The 25432-nt window shown below is 37.2% G+C and overlaps 1 protein-coding gene across 1 annotated transcript in view; it reads left to right on the top strand.

Moving 5' to 3' along the window:
• The first annotated feature begins 914 nt into the window (after positions 1-914).
• mapk4 (mitogen-activated protein kinase 4) overlaps positions 915-25432 on the top strand; it is a 28041-nt gene continuing 3523 nt past the window's right edge. The window contains exons 1-8 of the mRNA XM_030143565.1: positions 915-1313; positions 5240-6735; positions 8148-8323; positions 16995-17139; positions 20899-20981; positions 22739-22817; positions 23010-23229; positions 24489-24654. Of these exons, the coding sequence (XP_029999425.1) occupies positions 6369-6735; positions 8148-8323; positions 16995-17139; positions 20899-20981; positions 22739-22817; positions 23010-23229; positions 24489-24654 (1236 nt within the window). The 5' untranslated portion in view covers positions 915-1313; positions 5240-6368. The remainder of the gene's footprint in view (positions 1314-5239; positions 6736-8147; positions 8324-16994; positions 17140-20898; positions 20982-22738; positions 22818-23009; positions 23230-24488; positions 24655-25432) is intronic.

Genomic DNA, 25432 nt, shown 5'->3' with positions numbered 1-25432 from the left:
AGAGGGAGAGAGAGACTAGATGGAGAGAGAGAGAGAGAGAGAGAGAGAGAGAGAGACTAGATGAAGGAGAGAGAGAGAGAGACTAGATGAAGGAGAGGGAGAGACCAGATGAGGTAGGGAGAGAGAGAGAGAGAGAGAGAGAGAGAGACTAGATTAGTAGATAATATGAGATAAAGAGAGACAGACTAGATGAGAGAAGTGAGAGATAGACTATAATGAGAGAGAGAGAGAGAGACTAGATGAAGGAGAGAGAGAGAGACTAGATGAAGAGAGAGAGAGACTAGATGAAGGAGAGAGAGAGAGAGAGGGAGAGAGGGAGAGACAGAGACTAGATGAAGTATAGAGATATAGGGAAAGATAGAGAACTAGAGGAGAGAGATAGAGGATAGAGAGAGAGAGACGGATGAGACTAGAGACTAGATAGAGAGAGAGAGTAGATGGAGAGAGAGAGAGGAGAGAGGGAGAGACAAGACTAGATGAGTGATAGAGATGATAGAGGGAAAGAGAGAGACTAGATGGAGAGAGAGAGAGAGACAGACAGACAGGGAGAGACAGAGAGAGACTAGATGAAGGAGCGAAAGTGAGAGAGAGACTAGATGAAGGAGAGAGAGAGAGAGACAGAGACAGAGAAAGACTAGATAAAGGGGATAGAAATGATAGAGAGGGAAAGAGAGGGAGAGAGAGAGACTAGATGAAGGAGAGAGGGAGAGAGACAGGGAGAGACAGAGACAGAGAGAAGAGATAAAGTAGATAGAAATGACAGAGAGAGAGAGAGAGAGAGAGAGAGACTAGATGAAGGAGATAGAAATAATAGACAGGGAAAGAGAGAGAGACTAGATGAAGGAGAGAGAGAGAGCGAGAGAGAGAGAGAGTGGTAGAGCTGGTACTTAATCATCCGTGCTGCAGTGTGTTTGTGAGTGTGTCCAAAGCCACTGAAGTCTGCTAGATGCATGTGAACCGGGGTGATCCCTCCTCTCCTTCCTCTCTCTCTCTCTCTCTCTCTCTCTCTCTCTCTCTCTCTCTCTCTCTCTCTCTCTCTGATCACTCCTCTGTGCGGACACACAGCGGACAGTCGCCCCCCGTACCCGGCTCTCCTCCATCCACCTCGGGCTTATCTCATCTCACCGGATCGCCCCCGGTGCCGACCCGTACCGGCTCCTACCCCTCTGTCATCTGAATCACACACACACACATTCACACACATACAGATGCGGTCGTGTTTCACTTTCTTTGCCTCCGAGGACCCGTATCTCTCTCATCTCTTCCCTGAATCTTTGTTTCAGGACGCCAGGCTGCGGCTGCGTAATGCTCCGGTGAGTAGTGATGGTTGCTGTTGTTATCTTTGCGTATCTTTTTTCCCCCCTCTCTCTCTTGTTTTGTTCCCGAACAGATATTGAGATGGATAAAGATAAAGGGAAGCTATTTAATATAATAAGCGTCGGGATAGTTTTTTTTTTTTTTTTTTTTTTTGCTTTTAAGAATGGGGCTTTATGTTGTAATAGATGCACTTCTGTCTCAGTGTTTTTGTTCTGTCAAAGGGGCGTTACTAGTATTTGGACACACAAAGGCAGCTGCATGAAACCAGTGAGCAGTGAGAATATAGAATAGAGGATGCAGCCTTTTCTATATTAACTAAAACTGCATGAACGCCTGTTAGGAAGTAGTAACAGAGTGGGGAAAAAAAAAAACATATGCAAAAAAAAAAAAAAAAAAGAAAAGAAAAATCCACAAAATTCAGAATACAGCCTTTAACACACCCTGTTTGCACCCATCTGCTCACACTATCAAATATACTAACAGTATCTGCATATCAAGTATAGAATATAGAACACAGCTTATTTTGTTTCACCTTTTACATGAGCTGAATATAAGGAGTGTGGAACTAAATTAAAAAGCTGTAACTGATTTTTATTTAAAATACCTATTCTTATTGCATAACCACAAGAAATATGGAGAATAAACCCACAGAGAGAACACCAAACGCCATCTCCAGTGGTTATGCATTATTTATAAAGTTAGCCCAGTGCTGCACCTCCCACCCAGCACCACTGTCAGCGCTTCCTCTGCCTGTCTCACTTTACACTCTTACAGCCTCTGACACTCAAGCCAGACTAGCATGAGCATGGAGTGTGTTCAGAAGTGTTTTTAAGGCTGGTAAAGACCAGTTCTTTGCCCTGTTACTGAGCACCCCCCCCACCACCCCATCCCCCTATTGTTATAAAGAAAGAGTGAGAGCGAAAGGGAGGGAGTTAATACTCAACCATGCCCTCAGGTCTCTGGCAGCAAAGAGATTTGTTTTATGGATTGATGGATTGTTTGAGTTCTTACAGCTCAGGGATCGAGGGATACTGTAGAGTCAATACCTTTGTTTTTCGTCTCTATGTGACCTTTCTGGAATGTCCTCCATGTTAAGAAAGATTTACTTTTAATTTGCTCAAGTTACAGTGGAAGTAATACTGCACACATAAAATGGAAGAAGAAGAAGAAGTAGAAGTAATAGTGTTTAAAACTTTTCATTGAAAATAAAGGAGGTTAATCTTTCCCATCCTATAAAACTGTATTGCTGCTCTAAAATCAGACATCATTTAAACACCTAAAGACCTCAAGTTATTTTGAATTTTTCTCTACATTTATAACCTTACCTAAGTGATTTATCACCATCTGTTATGTCTGGATGTCTCAGTGAAAATCAGGTATTTTCTTATATCTACAGTCGCAGAAAAAAAGTTATTAGACCGTCAAAAGTCACCAAAAACAATGGTTATGCAATCAGCTACTATCTGCTGTGTGTATCATGTGACTAAAACAGACACATAACACTGGTCTACAAGTAAAATGCTTCCAGAATATAAGTAGTGAAATTTTACCATGATAAAGAAAAATCAAGTGAAAAGTGCTGGTTGGCTGTCTGTACATTACAATGCATTCACTCTACAGGTACTATCTAGTGGAAGACTTATAAATTTACAGCATAAATTATATAAAACAATATATATGTGTAATAATAACACTTTAACAAATACCTTGAACAAAGAAAACCAGCACTTTTGTCATTTGTTTTCCAATTAATCTTATTAAAATACATAACATTTAGCATATTTAATCTCTGAACCAGATAATTTCTAAAAAAAAAAAAAAAAAAATGCAGACCAGTGTAACATGAAGAAGGAAATCAAGAAAAGATCTTCTGCTAATGTTATATACAGTCACGGAAAAAATTATTAGACCGCCAAAAGTCACCAGAAACGATGGTTATGCAATCAAGTACTAACTCCTGTGTGTCATGTGACTAAAACAAAAGAAAACATGGAATGCCTAAAAGCACTGTTTTTGGCAGTATAATATCATAACTATTGATGTAAGAACTGAAGTGATTTTGGTTATTATCAAGAAAATATGAAAAATAGTTAGACATCAGCTCTGAAATTAAACAATTACGAGCTATTTTTGTTGTTATCATTATATTTGTCCAAACAAATGTACTTTTAATTGTACCAGGCATTAAAATGAACAAGAAATTGAAGAAAACAAGGGGTAGTCTAATATTTTTTTCCGCAACTGTATATTTAATTTACTGATCATATAAATGTTAACACAAGCTCAGAGTTCATTCAAAGCCTAGTGTTAGAGTTTTTCTTTTTTTTCTTCATTTTTTTTTAATTGAAAAAGGTGACAAACTATCTCCAACATTACCGTTCATACAGATGTTATCTATTAGAGCCCCTTTTTGTATTTCTTATTTTAAACACAAAGTGTAAAAACTAACATATGAACAGGGTGCTCACAGTTTCGGTATTTCTCACTTGAAACCAATCACAGCATTACAACACCTCTGTGTTCTTTAAACGTTGCACATGTTTATGCAGAATAACATAAAACAATGAAAAAATACAGGGAGATTATAATAAAAGAGGACATTTTTAGGGGAGTGATACAAATTCTGGGCAGCTTGAGGATATAAACTTGATCCATTTGTCCCAAATATGATTAAATTTATAGTATCCCTCTGGATTTTGATAGAATAAGTCAATTTTTCCATTTTGAAAATTTGCAAGATGATCTCGTATCAATCTTTTATTGTTGGTGGAGCTGGGTTTAACCACCTTTTTGTTATATTTCTTGAGTGTTAGAATTTTTCAGCAAAATATGTCATTAACAGAACATGAAAACAGGTGTGTTATTTATCAAACATGGGTTTCATTTGTGAGTCAATGTTGCAGAAAATGACAGCGTTTCCATGTTCACTATGGAGCTTCTGAACGTCCAAATGGGTCATATCTGATGCTCCTGAAAAGCTGAGAAAATGCATTTTATCTGAATTATTTTAAAAGTACTGGTAGGATTAGTGGTTGTAAAGTTGTTAAACATCTTTGGTCAGTAGATGCTTTTGGTGGCTGTCTTTGTGGGCCGGCAGATTCATGTAGACCAGTGGTTCCTAACCTTTTTTGGCTCGTGACCCCATTTTAACATCACAAATTTCTGGCAACTCCAGACATTCAAAACAGAGACTTTTTTTTTTTTTTTGCTAAAATTAACTTGTTTTTGATCATGTAATAGTTTGCTATACCATGTTGCAAATAAACATTAATTTTAGACGACATTTAGTCTATATAATGTATATTATTATGGATGGAGGCAGAAAAGCCAGGTGTAGATTACTGCACAAAGTGAGAATTTTATTTTCCTTGGTCAGGATATGTACAGTCAGTCCAGCTTGTATTTACAAGGCTGACAGTTAATACTGAACAAACAATAACTCAAACTATGAATTATGAAAGAGCTGCAGCATCTGAAACCGACCACAATGAACATGTGAAAGATAAACAATAACACAGTGCTTCAGTTTCAGCTTCACTTTGTCATGTCTTTTATGTGATGGGATTGCCTCTGTCAACTCACCATATAGTTCTATTATTAATACGTTTTTTTGCTGTTGTTTTTTTAATCATGTACCAGAAATTTCAGTTAACCCCATTTGAATTCCAGGCGATCCCATGTGGGGTCCCGACCCCAAGTTTGAAAAACACTGATACAGATAATATAAAAATCCTCACTGAAATTGCATGGTTATCCTGTCTGAGCACATTAAACCACTGCAGTAGACTAGGTTACCCTGTTATATAATAGTAACTCTCATGCAACACAGGCTCTGTTAACACCTAGGCTGTGTTGCTGTGTAACTTTTCTTTCTCTCTATATGGCTATCACCACTTTCTCCCGTCTCTTGCTTCCTCCCCAGCAGCAGCAGCAGCAGATGTTTTGAGCGACGCAGCCAATAGCAGCCTCCTTCTACAGTGACCACAGCCTGATGCTGAAATCCCTACATTCATGAGAAGGCAACAGGAAGCAGATTAGCGAAGGGATTTAAATGCAAGAACACATATGCACACACCCACTCACATGCACAGGGGATGCCGCAGTTCAAGGATTTAATGGCTTTCTAACAGTGAATCTCTGAATGAACTCATCTGATTGACAACTGGTATCATGGAAGAAGAGGAGGAGCCAACAGAGCCTCACTGAATGTAAATACAGTGACCCCGCCTCCTTTTTTCTGCCCGACAGTTTAGACTTTGACTGGTTAAGGAGGATTACAGGCTCGTAATAAGCACAGTGGAGCATGCAAAAACAGACAAGACTGTTTCTATGGATACCCCTGCCATGGGTAGTATTAAAACGACTCGCTGACTATCTGCACATGAAGAACATACAGCAAGGGATTAGAAGTTCATTCCTGTAACAGGCTACAGTATCAAATTAAATCTGTAGAGAAGAGAACACATTCTTTTCAAGAAGAAAACAGACACACAAAAAAATACCTTTGAACATGTGGACGCTTTAACACCAAGTTTAGACTCCAAGCTGAAGTCGGAGAACTTGTTTGATGTGTGATTTCTTCCCACTTGGTTTTATGTATTTTGATCCTTTCTGAAGTTTTTCTCTCAGACCTTTCCTGTGCTGAAGAGAGATTATTCAAAAAAGTAATAAATATGCCGTGTCCTCATGTTAGGATAACACGAATAACAAGCTGGGATCAGTGAAAGGGTGGTTTAGTAAGCATCTGCCCACACAAGCCCAGAAGAAAAGTTGAAGATGACGCACAAAGAAGCTTCATTTTAGACTTTAGAAAACTGAGCACACGTCAGGCCTCTATAATTACCACCACCTTCTATCTGACTGGTTGTGACACCTTTGCTTTTACAAGAAATCACCAGCTATCTGAGGAAAAATGAGCAGTGAGTAAGGTTTCGGGCTCACCAGCAAGATGTGACCTTATTTGCATCCATTAGTAATTTTTTGTGGGGTTCATCACACTGAAGGTACCTGGAATCTGTGTCTAACATCTGTATCTAACAGACTGAGCTACCATGGCTAGACAGGACACCCCCCTCTTTCTCCACGGCTTTGACCTCAGCGGCCACTTTGTTGACCTTCGACCTCTTGGTACCGGTGTCACGGGCCTGGTCCTGTCAGCAGTGGATCAGCGCACCGGACAGCGTGTTGCCATTAAGAAGCTGGTGATGCGTGATACTGTGACAGTGAAACACGCCCTGCGGGAGGTCAAAATCACCCGGAGGCTGCACCATGAAAATGTAGTGCGTGTTCATGAGGTTTTGGCGCCTTATGGACGGCCACTGCCCAGAGACCCGACGCAGCTCAGCGCTCTGTACATCGTGCAGGAGTGTATGGAGACGGATCTGGCCCGACTGCTGGAGCAAGGGCCACTACCAACAGGTATGGGAAAGAAGTTTTTTTAAATCACAGAATTTCCCCTAGTATACAGGGCAATGCTACTATGTGAAATTTGTTTAGTGCACGTAGGCCAAAAACTGCAGAAATTACGATGAAAATATAAACACAGTCAAAGTGGTTTTAGTTCAGGGGCCATGTACAGCCCAGTTTGATCTCCAGGAGGTCAGACCAATAAAGTAATAACACAAAAACCTATAAATAAATAAAAACTCAAAATTTTTCTTTTTGTTTTTTTGTAGAACATTACAAAAATAAAATCACATTATGAAAATGTTTACATTTACGAACTACTGTCTCACAAAAAATTCAAATAACCTATGAAAACCTGAAATTTCTTCTTGTAATTATTAACATGTTCATAGTGTAATTTCACATTTTTGTACAAAAACAGAGAGAAAAGTTTGGAGTTGTCATTTATAGGTTTTTATTTTGCCGGTCCGGCCCACTTGACATCAAATGCGGTGTTTCCACTATGTGGAACCAGCTCGACTTGGCTCGGCTCGGCTCGACTCGACTCGACTCGGTATTCCTGGAGACCGTTTCCATCACAGGATACTACTGACTTTACAGTACCTGGTCGTCATAGCAATGCGGCACGTTATTTCGGTGTCATCTGTTCAGAGAGTTGCTGAAAACTCGCTCATTGCGTGTTGTCTCATCTGAATTTTTACGTTGGCCACCAAAGACTGAATCTCCTCGACCGACCATGGTGTAGTTTTGGGCTGTTATCATGTGGATTAATGCACCGCTATATTTACTGTCCACTTCCGCATCTGTTTTTTGTAAAACGGCGGGTCACAGAGAAAACTGTCTGACCAGTGTTATAAGTCACGGTTTAGTATCACTTGGAACCTCGGTGGAGGTGATACCAAAAAACTAGTACCAGGTACCAGATTCCAGGTCCTTTTTCGTAATGGAAATGCAAAAAGGCCGAGCCGAGTCGAGTCGAGTCGAGTCGAGCTGGTACCACGCAGTGGAAACGCGGCAAAATTGGGCTGTATGTGGCCCCTAAACTAAAATGAGTTTGACTGTTAATATCTTCAGCATAATTTCTACACTTTGCTAATTCATTCTGTGGGCCGATCTAGGCCCTTTACTGGGCCAGTTTTGGCCCACGGGCCATATGTTTGACTCCCCTGCACAAAGGGAATTTTGAGTGAGTCTGATCCCCTTGTTTTAGTGGATATAGAGACAGTGCTTGATTGTGTTACTAAGCCTATTAATACGTGAAATAATCATTATAAACTTATTTTTAACATTATAACACACTAACCAAACCTTTACTATTTGAAATGCACCAACTGGTTCAGGACAAAGCAGTGTTATTGTAAGTACAGAGGTAAAAGCAGATGCAGTGCATTGAATCCTGATATCTGACATTTATCCTTGACCAGGTCACGCTACTCTGCTGTTCTACCAGCTGCTGAGGGGACTGAAGTTCATCCACTCAGCGAACGTCCTGCACAGAGACTTAAAACCTGCCAACATATTCATCAACACGGACCAACTGCTGCTCAAGATCGGAGATTTTGGGCTGGCCAGGATAGTTGACCCTCACTATTCTCACAAGGTGAAAATGAAATGTACACGGGGGGCGTACAAAACACACAAACACCTACACACATACAAGGACACACATTTACTCATATACAGTATATTAACAGTTGCCTGGAAATTTCACTTAATATTTTAGCATCTTTTTGGTAATCCTATTCGATAATGTAAATATAACAACTTTCCCTATTTTATATTTAGTTCATGAGTCTCCTGTTTTTCAGATATGGAAAAAAGTCCAAAAAATTTCATTACAAAATTGTCCAGTTTTCAAAAACTTAATTATCTCAGTAATCCTTCTCGAGGCCATGCAAACAAGTGCCAAGGTTTTTTTTAAATGAGGCCAATAAATGTCTGTGATCATTATTCTTTTTTGGCTTGGGCAGTTTCCATATTAATGGGGTTATACATAGTATTAACATTCCAAGGAGGTTGTGTACCAGGACACACTTAGTTCTACCAAGTTCTACCAAAACCACCAACAAATTAACTCTATGTATCCACAGACTGTATCACACACTGAATAAAGTACAAAGCCCATTGTTTACACACATCTGCATTATGGTACTATCAACTTTTTTCCTTCAAACAAAAAGTCATAACTGGTTATTTTGACAGAAGATTAAAATAACATTGTGTCTTATAATCTTCTTGTGCTCCCTCAGCTGATAGTTTACATTATAGCTCCATTAGCTTAGCTCTGTATTTTGACAGAAAACAGCCACAGTAAAACCACAAATCACCTCTGTTTGTGTTGTCATTAGCTGCACTAAAGATCTGTTTGGAATCGTCCAGACAAGGTCAGAACTGTTATAGTTTAGTCTGAACCATGGATCAACAAACAGCCTATGTAACAAAGATAAAAACATCACATAATAACTTAATATCTTCATAAGCCTCAAAATCAAACTCACCCGTGCAGAAGAAATTCTGTGATTTCATTATCAAACTCTTCTTTAAATTTAGAGCTGTGTTCACTGGTGAAAACAATAACAATGGCTCTAGCTTCTATTACTTTGTCCTTTTCTTTGACTCTAAAAGTTATTTCTTAATGGTTCTCATCCCATCTCACTTTCTGACACTTTGGCCAAAGTTCTGTAGTGTGACTTTTCCTCACCACTGGAGACCAGCAGAGTAACTCACTACTCCTTCTAGTGGCCACATAAATTAGTATGTATGTATATATTTAGTTCATATCTTTACAGTCCAATACCTTAACATCTGTGGCATAACTTCAAGGGTCTTTATTCTTAACACCCTAGTGATAACTTAAGGTATTTTTTTAATATATGAAAGAAATAATAATAATAATAATAATAATAATAATAATAATAATAATAATAATAATAATAATAATGGATTAGATTTCTATGTCACTTTTCAAAGCACCCAAAGCGCTTTACATTATTGATCCATTATTCATTCGCTCACACATTCTCACTCTGGTGGTGGTAAACTACATTGCCCCTTTAACATCATAAAAGCATTACTTAAAATGTCACAAAGTACTGAAAGTATTATTTTTGCATTGTTTAAAACAGACTTTTTCATGACTGGCGTTTTTAATTATGCCATAAAGAATACATTAAAGTTAAATATAATAATTATTTCTGCTTATCGACGTACAGATGTTATCAAAGAAGGCAACTATTTAAGTACACCTTTGCTTTGTACATTTATCAGACAACAATGCACAACCTATTTTTCATTTGTAGAAAATGAAACGCAATACATAAACAGAGATACAAATACAAAAGAATCTTCCTGCAGAAGTCAGCAGTATGACTGATGTAAAACTAGGTCATACTGATGTGTCTGTTGTCTTCTCAGTGTTATGTATTAAGTGTCATGTTAGATATCGCAGACCTCATTTTGACAAAAATCACCAAATATCAAAATAATAACTGGTTAATGTTATCCACAGTGGAAAATATATGACTCTGAAAAGTATAATTGCTCATCTTTGTATAATTTGACATGTTGCAACTGCAGTACAGTGAGGTGAGCTTTTGTTTCTATAATTGAATTCTCAGGTTACACATCTGCATCGCTGATGTAGCCGACCTCTGTCTTTCACAATAGACAGGCTCTACTGTCCAAACCCTATTATTAAGGGCTTCTTCTTAAACCTGGTGTCAAATGTTTTACTAGTCAGCCCCTGTGATTAAGCAGTCTATTGCAGAAGAAGCCCTCTAAGAGATTTATGTGACAATTTATAGCTCTCTTGTGCCTCTCTATTATACACAGAGACCCTCCAACACCCCTAGCAGGGCTGAGTGTGTGTGTATGCGCGCGTGTGAGACTGAGTGTGTGTGTGCGTGCTTGCATGAGTGTGTTTGTATGTTTTTTGTGTTTTTTTGGGTCTGTGCATGTGGAGAAGAGCTCTGGTGAAAGGCGATCTTTGTCAACTCAGAGCACGGGACTGGGGATCAGCTGGGTGCAGACACAGGGGGTGCATTTGGAGGGAAGAAGGGGGGAGGGAGAGGCAAAAACAAATGAGGACAAAGGGTAAAAAATATTGAGTCATGAAAGAAAGATGAGAGAAACTGAGGTGAAACGCACAAAGGTACAGACAGAAAGACAGAGTGAGAAAGAAAGTGGGAGAGAGAGAGAGAGAGAGAGAGAGGTGGAGGAAAAGGGAAAAGGAGCCAAAAAGAAGAAGAAAGGCGGGGGGGGGAGAAGACGAGAAAGAGAGGAGAGATGAAGGTAGTTTGGGTCGTGCGGGGCAGCAGAAACAACTTGCTGTGCTCCTCACTCTGTGTGTGTTTTGGTGCGTATCAGTGCTCTCACACTGTGTACCTACAGCAACTCCTCACTGTAAAAGAACACAGTGTTCAGACTTGAAATGTCTGTCTATGTAGATAGATAGATAGATAGATAGATAGATAGATAGATAGATAGATAGATAGATAGATAGATAGATAGATAGATAGATAGATAGATAGATAGATAGATAGATAGATAGATAGATAGATAGATAGATAGATAGATAGATTCTGTCTTTCTGTTTCAGGTCTTATGCTGCAGCATCAGCCTCTATGCAGATTACAGTCTCAGTCTTTCAAAACAGGGATGCATTAATAACCAATAAGAATCCCAGTTGCAGGTTCCACTCCAGTTTCAAACTTTACTGCTGAAATGATCTGATTTGCACTGAGGTAGATACTGGCAGATGAGACTGTGTTCCAGTCGGTGTGTCTGTGTATTGTTTATTAGCATAAAATTACATTACCAGGTCTGTGAGAGTGTGTGTATACTATAATGTGTGTGTGTGTGTGTGTGTGTGTGTGTGTCAGATGATTCTGGGCCATTTGTGATGCAGTGCTGACACCAAAGCAGATGCCTGCAACAAATGTGCTAGCACCATTTTTGTGATTTAATAATGCAGAGCCAAAGGATTGCCTTTTGGAACATTATGTGCTAAATGGACATGGTCAGGAGTGGCTTTAGCTGTGATAAATACAGTAGAATTACAAAAAACATACTATTGACTTTCTTTGTGGACTACATCAAGACTGGTGGAGTTCTATGTCATACAGAAGGGTTGTGTTCTAAGTGGGTAAGTTATGCGTGTGTTGCTTATTAATAACTCCCCAGCGGTGACTGATAAAGCTCTCCAGTTGATCCACACCACTCACACTGTGTCCTTACAGTCCACTGAAACGAGGCTGTTTACCGTCTTCGAGTGCCCTTCTGACTACACACAGACATTACAAACATTTACCCAAGCAATGGAAGATGACAAAGAGGTTCAAATGAGACAGGAGGAAGAAGCAGAACAAAAAAATATTGTTTGCGATGTTGTTTACAATGGTAGGTACTCAGTGTGTCTGCACGTCCTGTCACCTGCTGATATAAAACTGGATCTGCCCAGAAATTATTCATGACCTGGATAAAGGACAAGAAGGTGTAAGGAAAGAAGAGGCAAAATAAGGAGAGCGTTTTGGAAAAGAAAGAGAAAGGATGTGAGGATAGAGTAAGAGAATATGTCAAAAAATAAACTTTAACAGGCAAGAAGAGAAGGAAGAGAGGTGAGAAAAGAGGTGGTGAACCCATGGTGGTAAGAAGAGAGAGAAGGGAGAAGCGTGAAGAAAAGAGATATGGAGGGGAACAGTCCTACGTAGCCGGTGGTGACGTCAAAAAAAAAAACAAAAAAAAAACACTGAGCTGGGGTGGAGTTGAGGTTAAGAGAATCAGATGGAGAGGAAAGTGGGAGGTGATGACAGAGGGAGGAAGGACGAGAGGACAGAAGAGAGGAAGAAAGAGAGAGGACGAGCGAACCCAACAAACCCTTTTATAGTGATGATTAGCTGTGACAAAAGGCCTGAACCAGTGACGAAAACCAAGAGTAAATATAGTTACAAAGCTTGGAAACTGTCCTCTGCTCCAAACAGCTGTCCACAGACTAACTTTTATCATCACAAAATTATTTCATCCCTCCACTTCAAAAAAAAAAAGTCATTGTCAATCAAATATTTGCCAGGAAATGGGATAGGAATCAAGGACAGACAAAACAGGGTGAGTGTATATTTGTCAGGGCATCTTTGAGCACTCAACATCAGTTTTTGCTCTGTCATCTTCTGGCAAACAGAGGAGACGAGGCAGCACATGGGGAGGAAATAGAGGGAGAGAGTAAGGTTCCGTGAGGACAAATTGGGCTTGTGGAGGAGGTAAGGGCAAACATGATAAATGGGTGAGAGGGAGAGGCGAGAGTGGAAATGAGAATACCACGAGAACACAGTAAGTGCTATGCAATTGGATTAGCATCATGCATGATACTTATAGACTTGAATAATGTCAAGGCTTAGAAAAGAAGACACTTTTTGACATTTAAAACATTGTGATGAAGATGAACTCTCCTTCGGGGCACATTGCTGGAAGTGATGTATAGGTGGAAGCGCTAGTGTAGGCAGCCTACAGTGAATAATAGCTGTGAGTCATGGCCCAGACCTGCTGATTGAGACACAGTTCACCAGATTTTGCTCTCATTTTCCAATAATGATCGAGACAGGCTTTTTTTTTTTTTTTTTTTTAATTCAAATGTTTAGTCAGAACAGTCTCATAAGATATTATACAGGACATCAATAATACAAAGTACACTGTTCTCTTTTTTTTTGAGAAGACAAAAAAAGGGTATCAATAATGCTCACTGAAAGGAAAAAAGGAAAAAAGTAATATACATAAATTAAATAAGTATGTAAAAAAAATGGATAATAATAATGATATTAACAAGCCTGTACACGTAGCCAAACACACTTCTAGGAAATAAGACCAAAAAAATGCATAAATACATATATGTATACACACAAAGTAGCAGTCATAATCATAATACCATTATACAAAGAAAGAAAAAGAAAAGAAAAAAAAAAAGAAAAGCGAAACAGCGATCTAGCTACAAAAAATACCACTTGAGGGATTTTGAAGACATTTCCAACTCGTGATGGTGTGTAAAAACAAGGTCCGCCATGGATGTGCATTAACATTTTATTATTATTTCATTATTATAAATATTTATTTAAGCACTTTGGGTGTCTAGAAAAGCGCTATATGAATCCAATCTATTATTATTATTATTATTATTATTATTATTATTATTATTATCCATTATTATTTATTTGCAAATCTTAAAAAACACCTACAAAAAGCTGGGTGCTGAATGACTTAAAACAAGCTTGTATACAAAAAGACAAAAATACCAATACAACACCCATTCAGATGGTCACACACACAGGCACGACTGAAAAACTGTGTGGCTTCCCATGGCTAAAATCACCTGGTCTGATCACTTGTGTCCAGTGGTGTAGTGGTCCCTGGAGAAGTGGGTATACTCTAAATTTTTGGCTTCTTTTTTTTTTTTTTTTAAAGTCCAGAAAAACGCCGTTTTAGAAGCAGTGACATATAAGACTTTTCTCTTTAGTTTACCCAAATATCCATCAGTAGTATTTGCTCACTATTATAATATTATCATGACTTGATCAGGAGCAGTTTGTAGGTTTTACTGGTCACACAAGCAGCTGCATGAATGTAAATGTATTCAACATGAGGCCAACATAAGATAGCGTTAACCTTTCATAACGTTAGCCTTTCATAGCGTTAGCCTATCATAACGTTAGCCTACTCACACAGTTTAACTATTGGTGACAACATCTCTTCTCCTCTAAATGTGGAGTCATATGGTCAGTAGTTCAAAACAGTGACTCATTCTGAAACCACCTTAAAACTTACCTCAGAATAATGTATTCCATCAAAGTAGGTTCTCTAGATATGTGCCACTCAGTTGAAAGACATTTATTATGCCTTTCTCATTTGCATTTCTAATAATCACACATCTTCCAATGAGACGTGCAGTGACCTGTCAATCAGCTGGGGTGGCACTGGCACCTGAGGTGTCAAATGAGGTTCCAGAGGTGGCCCACGCTAGTTAGCAATATTTTCCTCTGCACAACCCGCCCTACTCTGCCTCTGATTGGCTCATCAGTCCTCATGCCTGAAGTTAACCAATCTAATCAGTGAAGGCAGCAAGCACTAGCCAATTAGAGGCAGAGTAGGGTGGGTCATAGCTTCACCATCCTTGGGAAAAAATGGGCAATTTGGCTCAGATATTACTGAATGGTGCGCATCAGGGAGGATTTAGAAGTGGGTATACACAATGCTGACTGAAAAATAAGTGGGTATACTCCATATACCCCTGTATACCCTGGACTACACCACTGCTTGTGTTTACATAACCTCTTCCAGGCTGATTGCTACCTATGCCCACAGGTGTGCAGGTGAACCTAGCAACCAAGTGCCTCACCACAAATATACACCCACATTCACATATACAACCATACACACACAGCATAAATCTACATTGGTGCCAACACCCGTTTAAGCCGAACCAAAAACATAGCGTAATCTATCTGCAAATGTATGTCCCGCTTAACAGGTGGCTCAGCATAATTTACCTGTTCCGAGAAAGCTCACAAAATCGTTTCTGACATTAGTGTTGACTAATGGAACTCATCTGGGTCAGGCAAAATCCCCCGTCTGCATGGCATAAGCCTAAATGGAGTAATTATGCAAGAGGAACCTGAGGAAATAGATGGATATGAGAGGAAATGAAAGCAAAGATGTTAAGGAGGTAAGGGTGGCACAGAGAAGGAAAAGGAGGTACTCTAATAAGGGTCTTAATTTATTATTAGGAAGAGGCAAGAGGTACAAGTATTTTGAACAATCTGTTTTTTGTGTTTTTTTTAAAGTGCACTTCCTCTTCCTCTAGTCTGGTATTTACTGTGCTGTGTTTCTCTGGAAGTTAAGGAGACAACACTGTTATAAATAGCACAGGAGAGATAGGATGCCTGGGAACAGTACATCATCATGGAGCAACTGAGATTTAATGTGGATAGAGAGTGAAGCTGTTATTGGGAACTGAGGTGATATATTTCTTGATAAGACTCTTAATGAAAGCAACAAGAAAAAAAACATCCCATTAAAGGCAAAGACGTTTTGTGTGTGTGAATTCGGTCGCCTGTGGTTCATCTCCTCGCACAGTGTCATCGTTATTCACAAGGTGACAAGATACAAAAGTAAAAAATGAGACGAGAACCTTGTCAGCCGTAATGAGAGAATGTGTTGTTTTACAGCAGAGCATCAAAGCCTCAGCGAAACCCAGGAGCTGCAGGTGGAGATTCACAGGAATTATAGTTTCTACTGCGGCATATATCCAAGAAGCCAGTTCTCATAGTCAAATGCTAAATCAAGTTACATCAGAGTACATCCAAATATCACTGTAAAGCAGGGGTGTCAAACATGCGGCCTGGGGGCCAAATGCGGCCCACCAAAGGTTCCAATCCGGCCTGTGGGATGAATTTGCAAAGTGCAAAAATTCCACTGTCAAGGCAGTCAAAGTCATTTTAGTTTATTTCACATACAGACCAATATGATCTCAAGTAAAATAATAACATAATAACCTACAAAAAATAATGACTCCATATTTTTTTCTCGGTTTGATGTGAAAAAAATAGTATCACATTATGCCTATAAATAATGACAACTTCAAAGTGCAAAAAATAACATTAAATTATGAAAATATTTACATTTACAAACTATATCCTGTAACAATAAAATGTGAATAACTTGAACAAATATGAACAACCTGAAATGTATAAAGAAAATTAAGCACAATTTTAACAACTTCCTACCTGTTACTAAGTGTTTAGTGTCTTTGTAGATCTGATCTGTGACGCACATGTATAAATGATAAGTTGAGGCCTAATATTGTTAAAGTTGCACTTATTTTTCTTGAGAAATTTCAGTTTTTTTAAGTTATTCACATATTTTTTGTTTGGATAGTTTATAAAAGTAAGTATTTTCATCATTTAAAAATTTGGAGCTGTCATTATTTATAGGTTATTATGTTATTATTTTACTGGTCCGGCCCACTTGAGATCAAATCAGGTTGAATGTGGCCCCTGAAAGAAAATGAGTTTGAGACCCCTGCTGTAGAGATTATGTTTTCTTTTGTCTTTTGCTGAAGTTACCGACTTCCCAACGCTTCTGCTCTAACTGGTATAACTACAGGCCAACGTCCAGCTGGATTTGTACCTTCAGCATGTCATTCTATTGCTCTGACCTCACCTTACCTGTTTGTTTCTCTTCTCTCCTGTTTTTCTCCCTCTTATCCATCCTGTCACTTGCTTCTGCAGGGCTATCTCTCCGAGGGTCTTGTAACAAAGTGGTATTGTTCCCCACGTCTGCTCTTGTCCCCAAACAACTACACTAAGGCCATAGATATGTGGGCTGCTGGCTGCATACTGGCTGAGATGCTCACTGGACGCATGCTATTTGCAGGTACTTCTTCTGCTTCTAAAACAGACCCTTCGACTGTTATCATGACTATAAAGACCCAGTGCTACTTATTTATCAGCTCCCAAATGAATTTTTCTCTTGATTTAACCTTTCTTAAATGATTTATTATAATATTGTCCTCTTTATTTTGCATTTTCTCCAGTGTAAATCAGGTATTTTCCTATATTTAATTCACTGATCATGTGGATGTTCATAAAATCTCAGGTTAAAGTTGAGGGTTGTTATATCAAAAACAGTGAAAATTGAAGAACAAGTGACTTTTTCAGCAAAGATATCAATAACTGAACATAAACCAAGCATCTCAATCCACTATCACTGATCAAACTCCATGGGTTTTACTAGTGAATCAATGCAAACCAAAAACACATCTCAATATCTCAAGGGGAGATGATAATTAAATTTGAATGCTCTAATTAACCTTTAAGTTTCTTAATTAATCTGATTATACTAATGGGCAAATATCATATTCATAAAGCAAAATTCTCCAGATCCCTACCTAACATCTTGTTAAAGAATTAAAATCATATTATAAAATATTAACCTAAACAAAAAAAAACACAAATGTGAACGTACCCTCAAATTGTTTGATAAGTTACTTTTTGTTAATACTTAATAACTTTTTATCACATTTTTTGTATTGTTATACTTACCTTCATATGGTTTGAAGCAATACTTAAAATGTATATGTGTTGCTTCCCTTTGTTATTTGTCGCAGCTATTAATTTTCAGTAAAGAAAAAAAGAGGAAAAAAACATTAAGAATCTAGTGACTCAGTGTTGTAGAAGATGACTGTGTTGCTACGTTCACTACAGAGCCTCTGAATGTCCAAATGGGTCATATCTGATGACCATGAAAAGATTAAAAACTGCATTTTATACCAATTATTTATATGTATAGATAGGATTAGTGGATTAGAAGATATTAAACATATTAGATCAGTAGATGATTTTGATTACCGGTAGCTCTGTGGGTCTTTATGGGTTAATGTCCTGCAGACACATTGTGATTTAACATATTTAGCAGATACATTTTAGGATATAATGAAGTATTAGTATATAATTATCATTCAATAGATGCCTTATATTGCTGAAAATCCAGTTTTCAGTGTGAAGACATGCATCAGAGTGGGAAAGGTTGCATCAAATGAGAACTGAGGGTTTTCTTTGTGGAGTGTCCTCTACCAAAGACACTTCATTTTCTTTCTGCTGGCTACTTCTTCGCCTGACCAGAATAACAATGATGACAGAGAGTTTTGTGTTGTCTGAAGCAGATGTAGTCCTCTTGACAGGCTGATTTGACCTCCACCAACTCCATACCACAGGAGACACAGCAGGATTACACCATTGTATTGTCACTCTCATGGTTTCCCTCTCTGCTAGAACTTCACTACGCATCAGACGTTACGATTGTTTGTTGTGTTTTTATCCAGCTACGACAGTTTACAACCTGGATCCTCAATAAGTTTTTGTTTACCACAGGGAAAGCAATGTGTTCTCATCCTCTTTCACTGATGTTTGCTTGTTACTTCAAGTGTTGATATAGCTCCATCTGGTGGTGGACATAAACTTCTATTCCACATTGACTCACATGGGGTAAAAAAAACAAACAAACAAAAAGAACACTGCATTACCATGTGTGGGCTGCAGCATGTAAACACTTTGAGTCATGCCACAATCGCTCATGTCACAATATTTAGTCTACATCCATTTGAAGTGGCAACAATGACTTCAGTAATATCCATCCAAAAAGCCCAGACACATTTTTTTAAGACTGGGATTTTTCTCTGCTGATTTTAGAACAACATTTTATTTTATTTTTTTCACAAAGGAGAGGCTGCTCAAGAAATTGCTCTGGGAAAGAAAATTCCCAGGTGTACTAAAATAATACACCAGGTCTAGCACATCCGGTAGGTGTGAGTAGAAGTGCAACATGACTGAAGTGTCAAGCTTTTTACATTACCAGTAGATACAGCAGAGAAATAATATATAATAGAATAGCCTTTATTGTCTTTGTGTGTACAATGAAATTAGGAGTGCAATTCCAGAGCTACAGAAATAAGAATAGAGAGAATTTAAAATTACAAAAAATACAAAATAAGATACAAAAATATCCCTTTTTTTTTGTTTTGTTTTTTGATTTTTACAATTTAAGAAAGTAACATAAGAATAGAGCTAAGCAGAATTAAAAAAATGAAAATAAAACTAGATAAATTATGAATAGGTGCAATTTACAGTCTATCTATGAAACAATATGTCTCTCTATTAACAGTATTAACAGCATGTATGACCTATAAAAACAGCATGTTTATCTATGTAAAACAGTACGTGTCTATATAAAAATAGTGCATTTATTCATTGATTTATTTTAAACTTATATTTTATTGTTTCATTTTTGAAATTTTACTACACAAACATTTAGAACATAGTGTCAGTTAGATACATTAGAGGAATAATATATAATAGAATATCCTTTATTGTCTTTGTGTGTACAATGAAATTACGAGTACAACTCCAGAGCTGCAGAAATAAGAACAGAGTGAGTATAAAATTTAAAATAAATAAATAAATAAGATAAGAAAATATCCTATTTTTTAAATTATTTATTTATTTATTTTTTTACAATTTAACAAAGTAACATAAGAATAGAGCTTAGTAGAATAAAAAAAAAAAAAGGGTAAATCATGAATAGGTACAATTTACAGTGTATCTATGAAACAGTATGTATCTCTATTAACAGTATTAACAGCATGTATTTCCTATAAAAAGTATGTATAGATATGTAAAACAGTATGCGTCTATATAAAAAATGCATTTATTTATTATTGTATTTTAAACTTATATTTTATTGTTTCATTTAGAACATAGTGTCAGTTGTCGTCTTGTATATTGTCCTTTTTCTCCATCCATCTTCACATGTTGCTTGCTGTAGTCTTATGATAGAAGTAAGTCTCTCCATGTTGTGAATTTCTTCCACAATGTTTCTCCAATTATTTAGGGTGGGGGGGTGGGGGTGGGGGGTCCTCTTTACACCATTTTCGTGTGATGGCTTTTTTAGATGCTACCAAGAGGATTTTAATCAAATATTTATCCTTACTTGGTATGTCTTTTCCTGTTAAATGACCCAAATATAGCACAGAACATGTCCTTGGTAGTTCATATCCCAATATTTTTCCACATTCTTCCCTGATATTATTCCAATATTGGGATAATTTTGCACACTGCCAAAAAACATGTGCATGACCCACATCCTGCTCACCACACAACTTCCAACAGGGCTGAGGTAATGATAGTGAAGCCTTTTTGATCTTTGGTGTTATAAAAAATCTCTTTATGTTTTTCCAACCAAATATTTTCCAGTTTCTGGAATTAGATGCAGTCACTTGAGTTTCACATGTTTCATACCATGTATCATCATTTAATTCTATGTGCATTTATTTTTTTATAAATATTAAATAAATATTGCATTGTTATTGCAATATAGAAGACTATTGCTTGGTTAAACTTATTGCACATAATTCACATTTGAGGAATTATTGCACATTATGGGAAGTGATTCTGAGTAAAACAGGAAGAAAACCAGAGTTATTACTTAATATGCATGGATATAGTGATGGGTCATTTGTACAGTTGATGTGCATTGTTTTGTCTTGTTTGACTATAACTGGTGATCTCTTCTGTAACGGTCACATGACTAATCCTGCGTATGGTGTTTGTTTCTAATTGGGCCTGGTTCTTCTCCCAGGAGCCCATGAGCTGGAGCAGATGCAGCTGATTCTTGACTCAGTGCCGGTGCTGAGGGAGGAGGACAGACATGACTTGTTGCAGGTGATGACTCAATGCAGTGATGATCTTTGTCTGTGACCTCATCCTTTAAATACTGAACTGACCTCTTTGTTACATAATAGAAGAAACACATTCGCGGTTAAAAATAGGGCACCCGTGTTGAACCTGTACAGTGTGTCTCATGGATTGAGATGAACTTTATTAATGCTTAGGGGATATTCATGTCAAGAATATATATAATATGAGCAGAATTACACTCAAGATAATGTCACTGCAACACTTTAAACCTTAAACAGCTAGAAATGAATTCCAAATGACTGTTTTTCTACGTTTAAACTTTCCTAAGTGATTTATCGCCATTTATTACAGTATCATCTTTCATTTTGCATTTTTCAGTGAAAATCGGATTTTTTTTTTTTTAATTTAATTTATTCATCATGCTAATTTTCTTAAAATTATTCTTAAAATTATTTGCACTACAACAATATAATAATAATAATATATACATAAACATATATTTTTACAGACAGTATTTCTGTACATATCCACTCACTGTATAAAAACTTCAATTTGCACTTTCTGTACATATTACAATGTAAAACCCACTGTCAATAATATATATATAAACATATATTTTTAATAAACCGGATCCACACATCCACTCACTGTATAAAAACTCCAATTTGCACTCTGTACATATCACATTATGAATCCACTGTAAATCTAAACCCATTGTTGTCTTTGTCTCCAGTCAAATGTTTGTCTATATTATGTCTAGGTCCACATGTTGTCTGGGTTTATGCCAGAACTGTATGTCGCAAGCAATACAAAAACCGAAGCCAAATTCCTTGTATGTGTTCACATACATGGCCAGTAAAGCTGATTCTGAGTCTGATTTTCTTAAAAGCCTAGATTAAATTCATAGCCTATTATATCAAAACAGAAAAAAATTTGGAAAAATGTGACTTTTTCAGCTAAATATATCATTAACTGAACATAAAAACAAGTATCTACAAGCACTGTTTGTTATGAACCTACATGGTAGAAGATGACAGTGTTTTCACATTCCCTATCGAGCCTCTGAACATCCAAACGGGTCATATCTGATGTCACTGAAAAGCTGACAAACTATATTTAACTAAATTATTTCAGTGTATTGATAGGATTAATTGTTCAAAAGTTATTAACCTTTTCATGCATGAATTATCAGAACCTTAGTTGAGTTTTTTTTTTTTTTTTTTTTTTTTTTTTGAGTGTTTTTATTCCTCCTTAGGCATGAAAAAAACAATGAGATTGAGGTTTTTTTCATAGATTTACAAAAATGTCCACTCAGTAACACCACAAATTTTTTTCTTGAAGCAAAGAAACATGTATTTAAAACCCAGTATGATAAAGTGATATGAAAACAGTGAAATGAAACCATGTTTAATGCAACTAATCTGATGTTTTCTCACATTTTAACATATTCTAATACTAGTTATTACTCACTTCATAGAGATAATATGCAAAGAATAACAATTAACAATTGATTTCCACTCTAGAACCAATCAAGAACAGCAAAGTTACAGTAATGGTATGAATTGCAGTTTATGAGATGATGCATAAGCGTCCACTGTGTTGGCTGATATGGAACTAAAACAACTAAACCCACAAGAGAACAGCTGTAGAATAGCTGTCCACTGTAGTGACCACAACGCATGAAAGGGTTAAACATTTTAGATCAGTAGATGCTTTTGGATAGTTTGGCTATTTATATCTATAAACATAAAAAAATGAATGGCTCTGCTGGTTGTTTTTAGGTGATGCCTTCATATGTCAGTCATGGATGGAGAGTCAAGAAACCCTTCTCTGAATTGCTGCCTGAAGTGGACGCTCAAGGTGAGTGGTGGGTGAGAAAAAGGAGATAGATCAAGCACTTGTAAGAAAGAAGGCTAAAAGAAATGGAAATGTTCAGAAAATAGAACAGCAAGTGGCAGCATCTCTGAATAATTTAAGAGATGAGAATAGGGATCTTTTTTTTTATTCTGTTTTGTTTTGTTTTACCCCACTCTTTGTCCCTCTCCCCCTCAGCTGTGGATTTCCTTGAGCGTATCTTGACTTTTCACCCTATGGATCGGCTAACAGCTGAGGCGGCACTGTCCCACCCGTTCCTCCAGCAGTACTCCTGTCCAGAGGATGAGCCGACGTCGACACATCCCTTCCGCATCGAGGACGAACTGGAGGACAGTCTGATCACTGAGCAGAGCCTCAGTAACAGCAACAGTCAGGCCTCAAGCATCCACTGGGACAGGTGGGTGCATTTAGTGGTCCTCAAGTCAGATACAAGGGATTGAAGTCACATGTCATAAAAACAGCAAAATAGGGAAAATGTCTGACAAAGCATAAATTTAACACATAAGCTATAAACTAAACTATTAATATTTTCCGCTACCGTTTACATTATGCATGTACCATACTGAACAAAAAATGCCAATGCATGTTAATTTATACAGCACATTTCACACACAAAGAATGTCCTTTACATAAAAGGAACACCTAGAGGGAGATCAAAACAAAATCTTTAACAATAAAAGATCAGAACATTTTTATTCATTATTTTATTTATTTTTATTTAGGGACTGCAGATGAAAAGTAGTTATTTTTGCTAATTCTGGCATATTTACGTAGGTGTATTTTTTATATAGAAATGTTCAGAAATTTGCATGGTCCCTTTTAAATAAGCCAATAAAATAAAAAATAAAATAAAACAATAAAAGATCAGAACATTATGATGTGTAATTAGAAAAGAATACATAAAATAATGGACAAGACTAAAGTAACTGTATTAATCTATATTAAAATGATTAAAAGCATATACTGTGTTCCAAACTTACATAGAAATAAGACTAAATTAAGACTTAGAATGCGATAAGAAAAAAAGTGTGAGTTATAGAGTTCATTCATAAGCTCATGAAAAAGAAATGTATAAATAATAATATAAAAATGTCTATATTTAGAGCTGATCTAATCTCTACTGGCCGTTTGTTCCAGTTTATTGGAACACAGCAGCTAAACACACTTCTCTGTGTTTAGTCTTTAGACTCTGGGCTCAACTAGCTGATCTGATCCATCGATCTAAGGATCCTACTCGCTTCATATTCCTTAAACATATCACTGATGTATTCTGGGCCTAAACCACTCAGTGATTTGTAGACTAGTAGCAGCACTTGACAATCTATTCTAACTGTAAGCTGCAGATTTCAGACCTGGCAGCAGCTTTTCAGAATGAGCTGCAGCCGCTCAATGCTCTGTTTTGGAAGTCCAGTTATAAGATCATTACCATAATGGATGCCACTAGAGATGAAGGTGTGGATGAGCTTCCCTTGGCTCCTCTTAGAGACAGAAAACTTAATTCTGATTATATTTTTCAGTGGGTGGAAAGCTGTTTTGGTGAAAGTTGTGTTATGAATGGTGATGAACAAATCTGATTCTATTAACACACCAAGCTCCATGGTTTTTATGTAAATATAAAATAAGACATAAATCCTCCCATTCTGGTACTTCCTCCAGGTATGAGAACAGTTTATCAACAGATGTATGCTGGCAGCACTCTGGTGGCAAGTGTCGCTGCATGCCCCCCGGACACATTACCTCAGATATGGGAGACACCACTGAAGACGAGGAGGTGCAGAGAGACCCTCGGGCAAACTCTACTTCTCTGTTAGAGGAGGCACAGGTTGGATATGTGTCCTATTTGTTATTTCGAAACTGTGGAATTACCGTTTAAAGATGGATTCTCATCATCATCATCACGTTGCAGTGTTTACTTATTACCCCACCCCCCCGAAGGGGAGGCAAGGGGTATTGTTTTTCGTTCGGTTTGTTTTTTTGTTTGATGTTAACACTCTAGCAGCAAAACTATTGGTTGAATTCATACCTAACTGGGTTTATAGATTGCCAGTGACCCAGAATATATGTGCTTACGTTTTTGGAACAATAGGTCAAAGTTACAATTTTTTATGAATTTTTAAAAATCTTTTTAAAAAAATTTTAATTTACTTTTTAATGGACAAAATTTCAAATGTTTGTAGTAGCAAAACTATTGGTTGAATTCGTACCAAACTGAGTTTATAGATTGCCAGTGACCCAGAATAGATGTCAACTACATTTTGGGAAAACTAGGTCAAAGTTTAAATTTTTTAATACATTTTTTAAATCTTTTTTTTTCCACTTACTGATGGACAGATGGGCAAAAATGTACATGTCTGCAGCAGCAAAATTATTAGTTGAATTCATACCTAACTGGGTTTATAGATTGCCAGTGAGCCAGAATATATGTGGTTACATTTTTGGAACAATAAGTCAAAGTTACAATTTTTTATGAATTTTTTAAATTTTTTATTTTTTTTTAAATTTACTTTTTAATGGCCGAAATCTCAAATGTTTGTAGCAGCAAAATTATTGGTTGAATTCATACCTAATTGGGTTTATAGATTGCCAGTGACCCACAATAT

This window comes from Sphaeramia orbicularis, chromosome 9, assembly GCF_902148855.1.
Source record: "Sphaeramia orbicularis chromosome 9, fSphaOr1.1, whole genome shotgun sequence".
Classification (NCBI taxonomy): Eukaryota; Metazoa; Chordata; class Actinopteri; order Kurtiformes; family Apogonidae; genus Sphaeramia; species Sphaeramia orbicularis.
The sequence above is the reverse complement of the archived record's forward strand: the minus strand, read 5'-3'. Positions and strand labels throughout refer to the sequence as shown.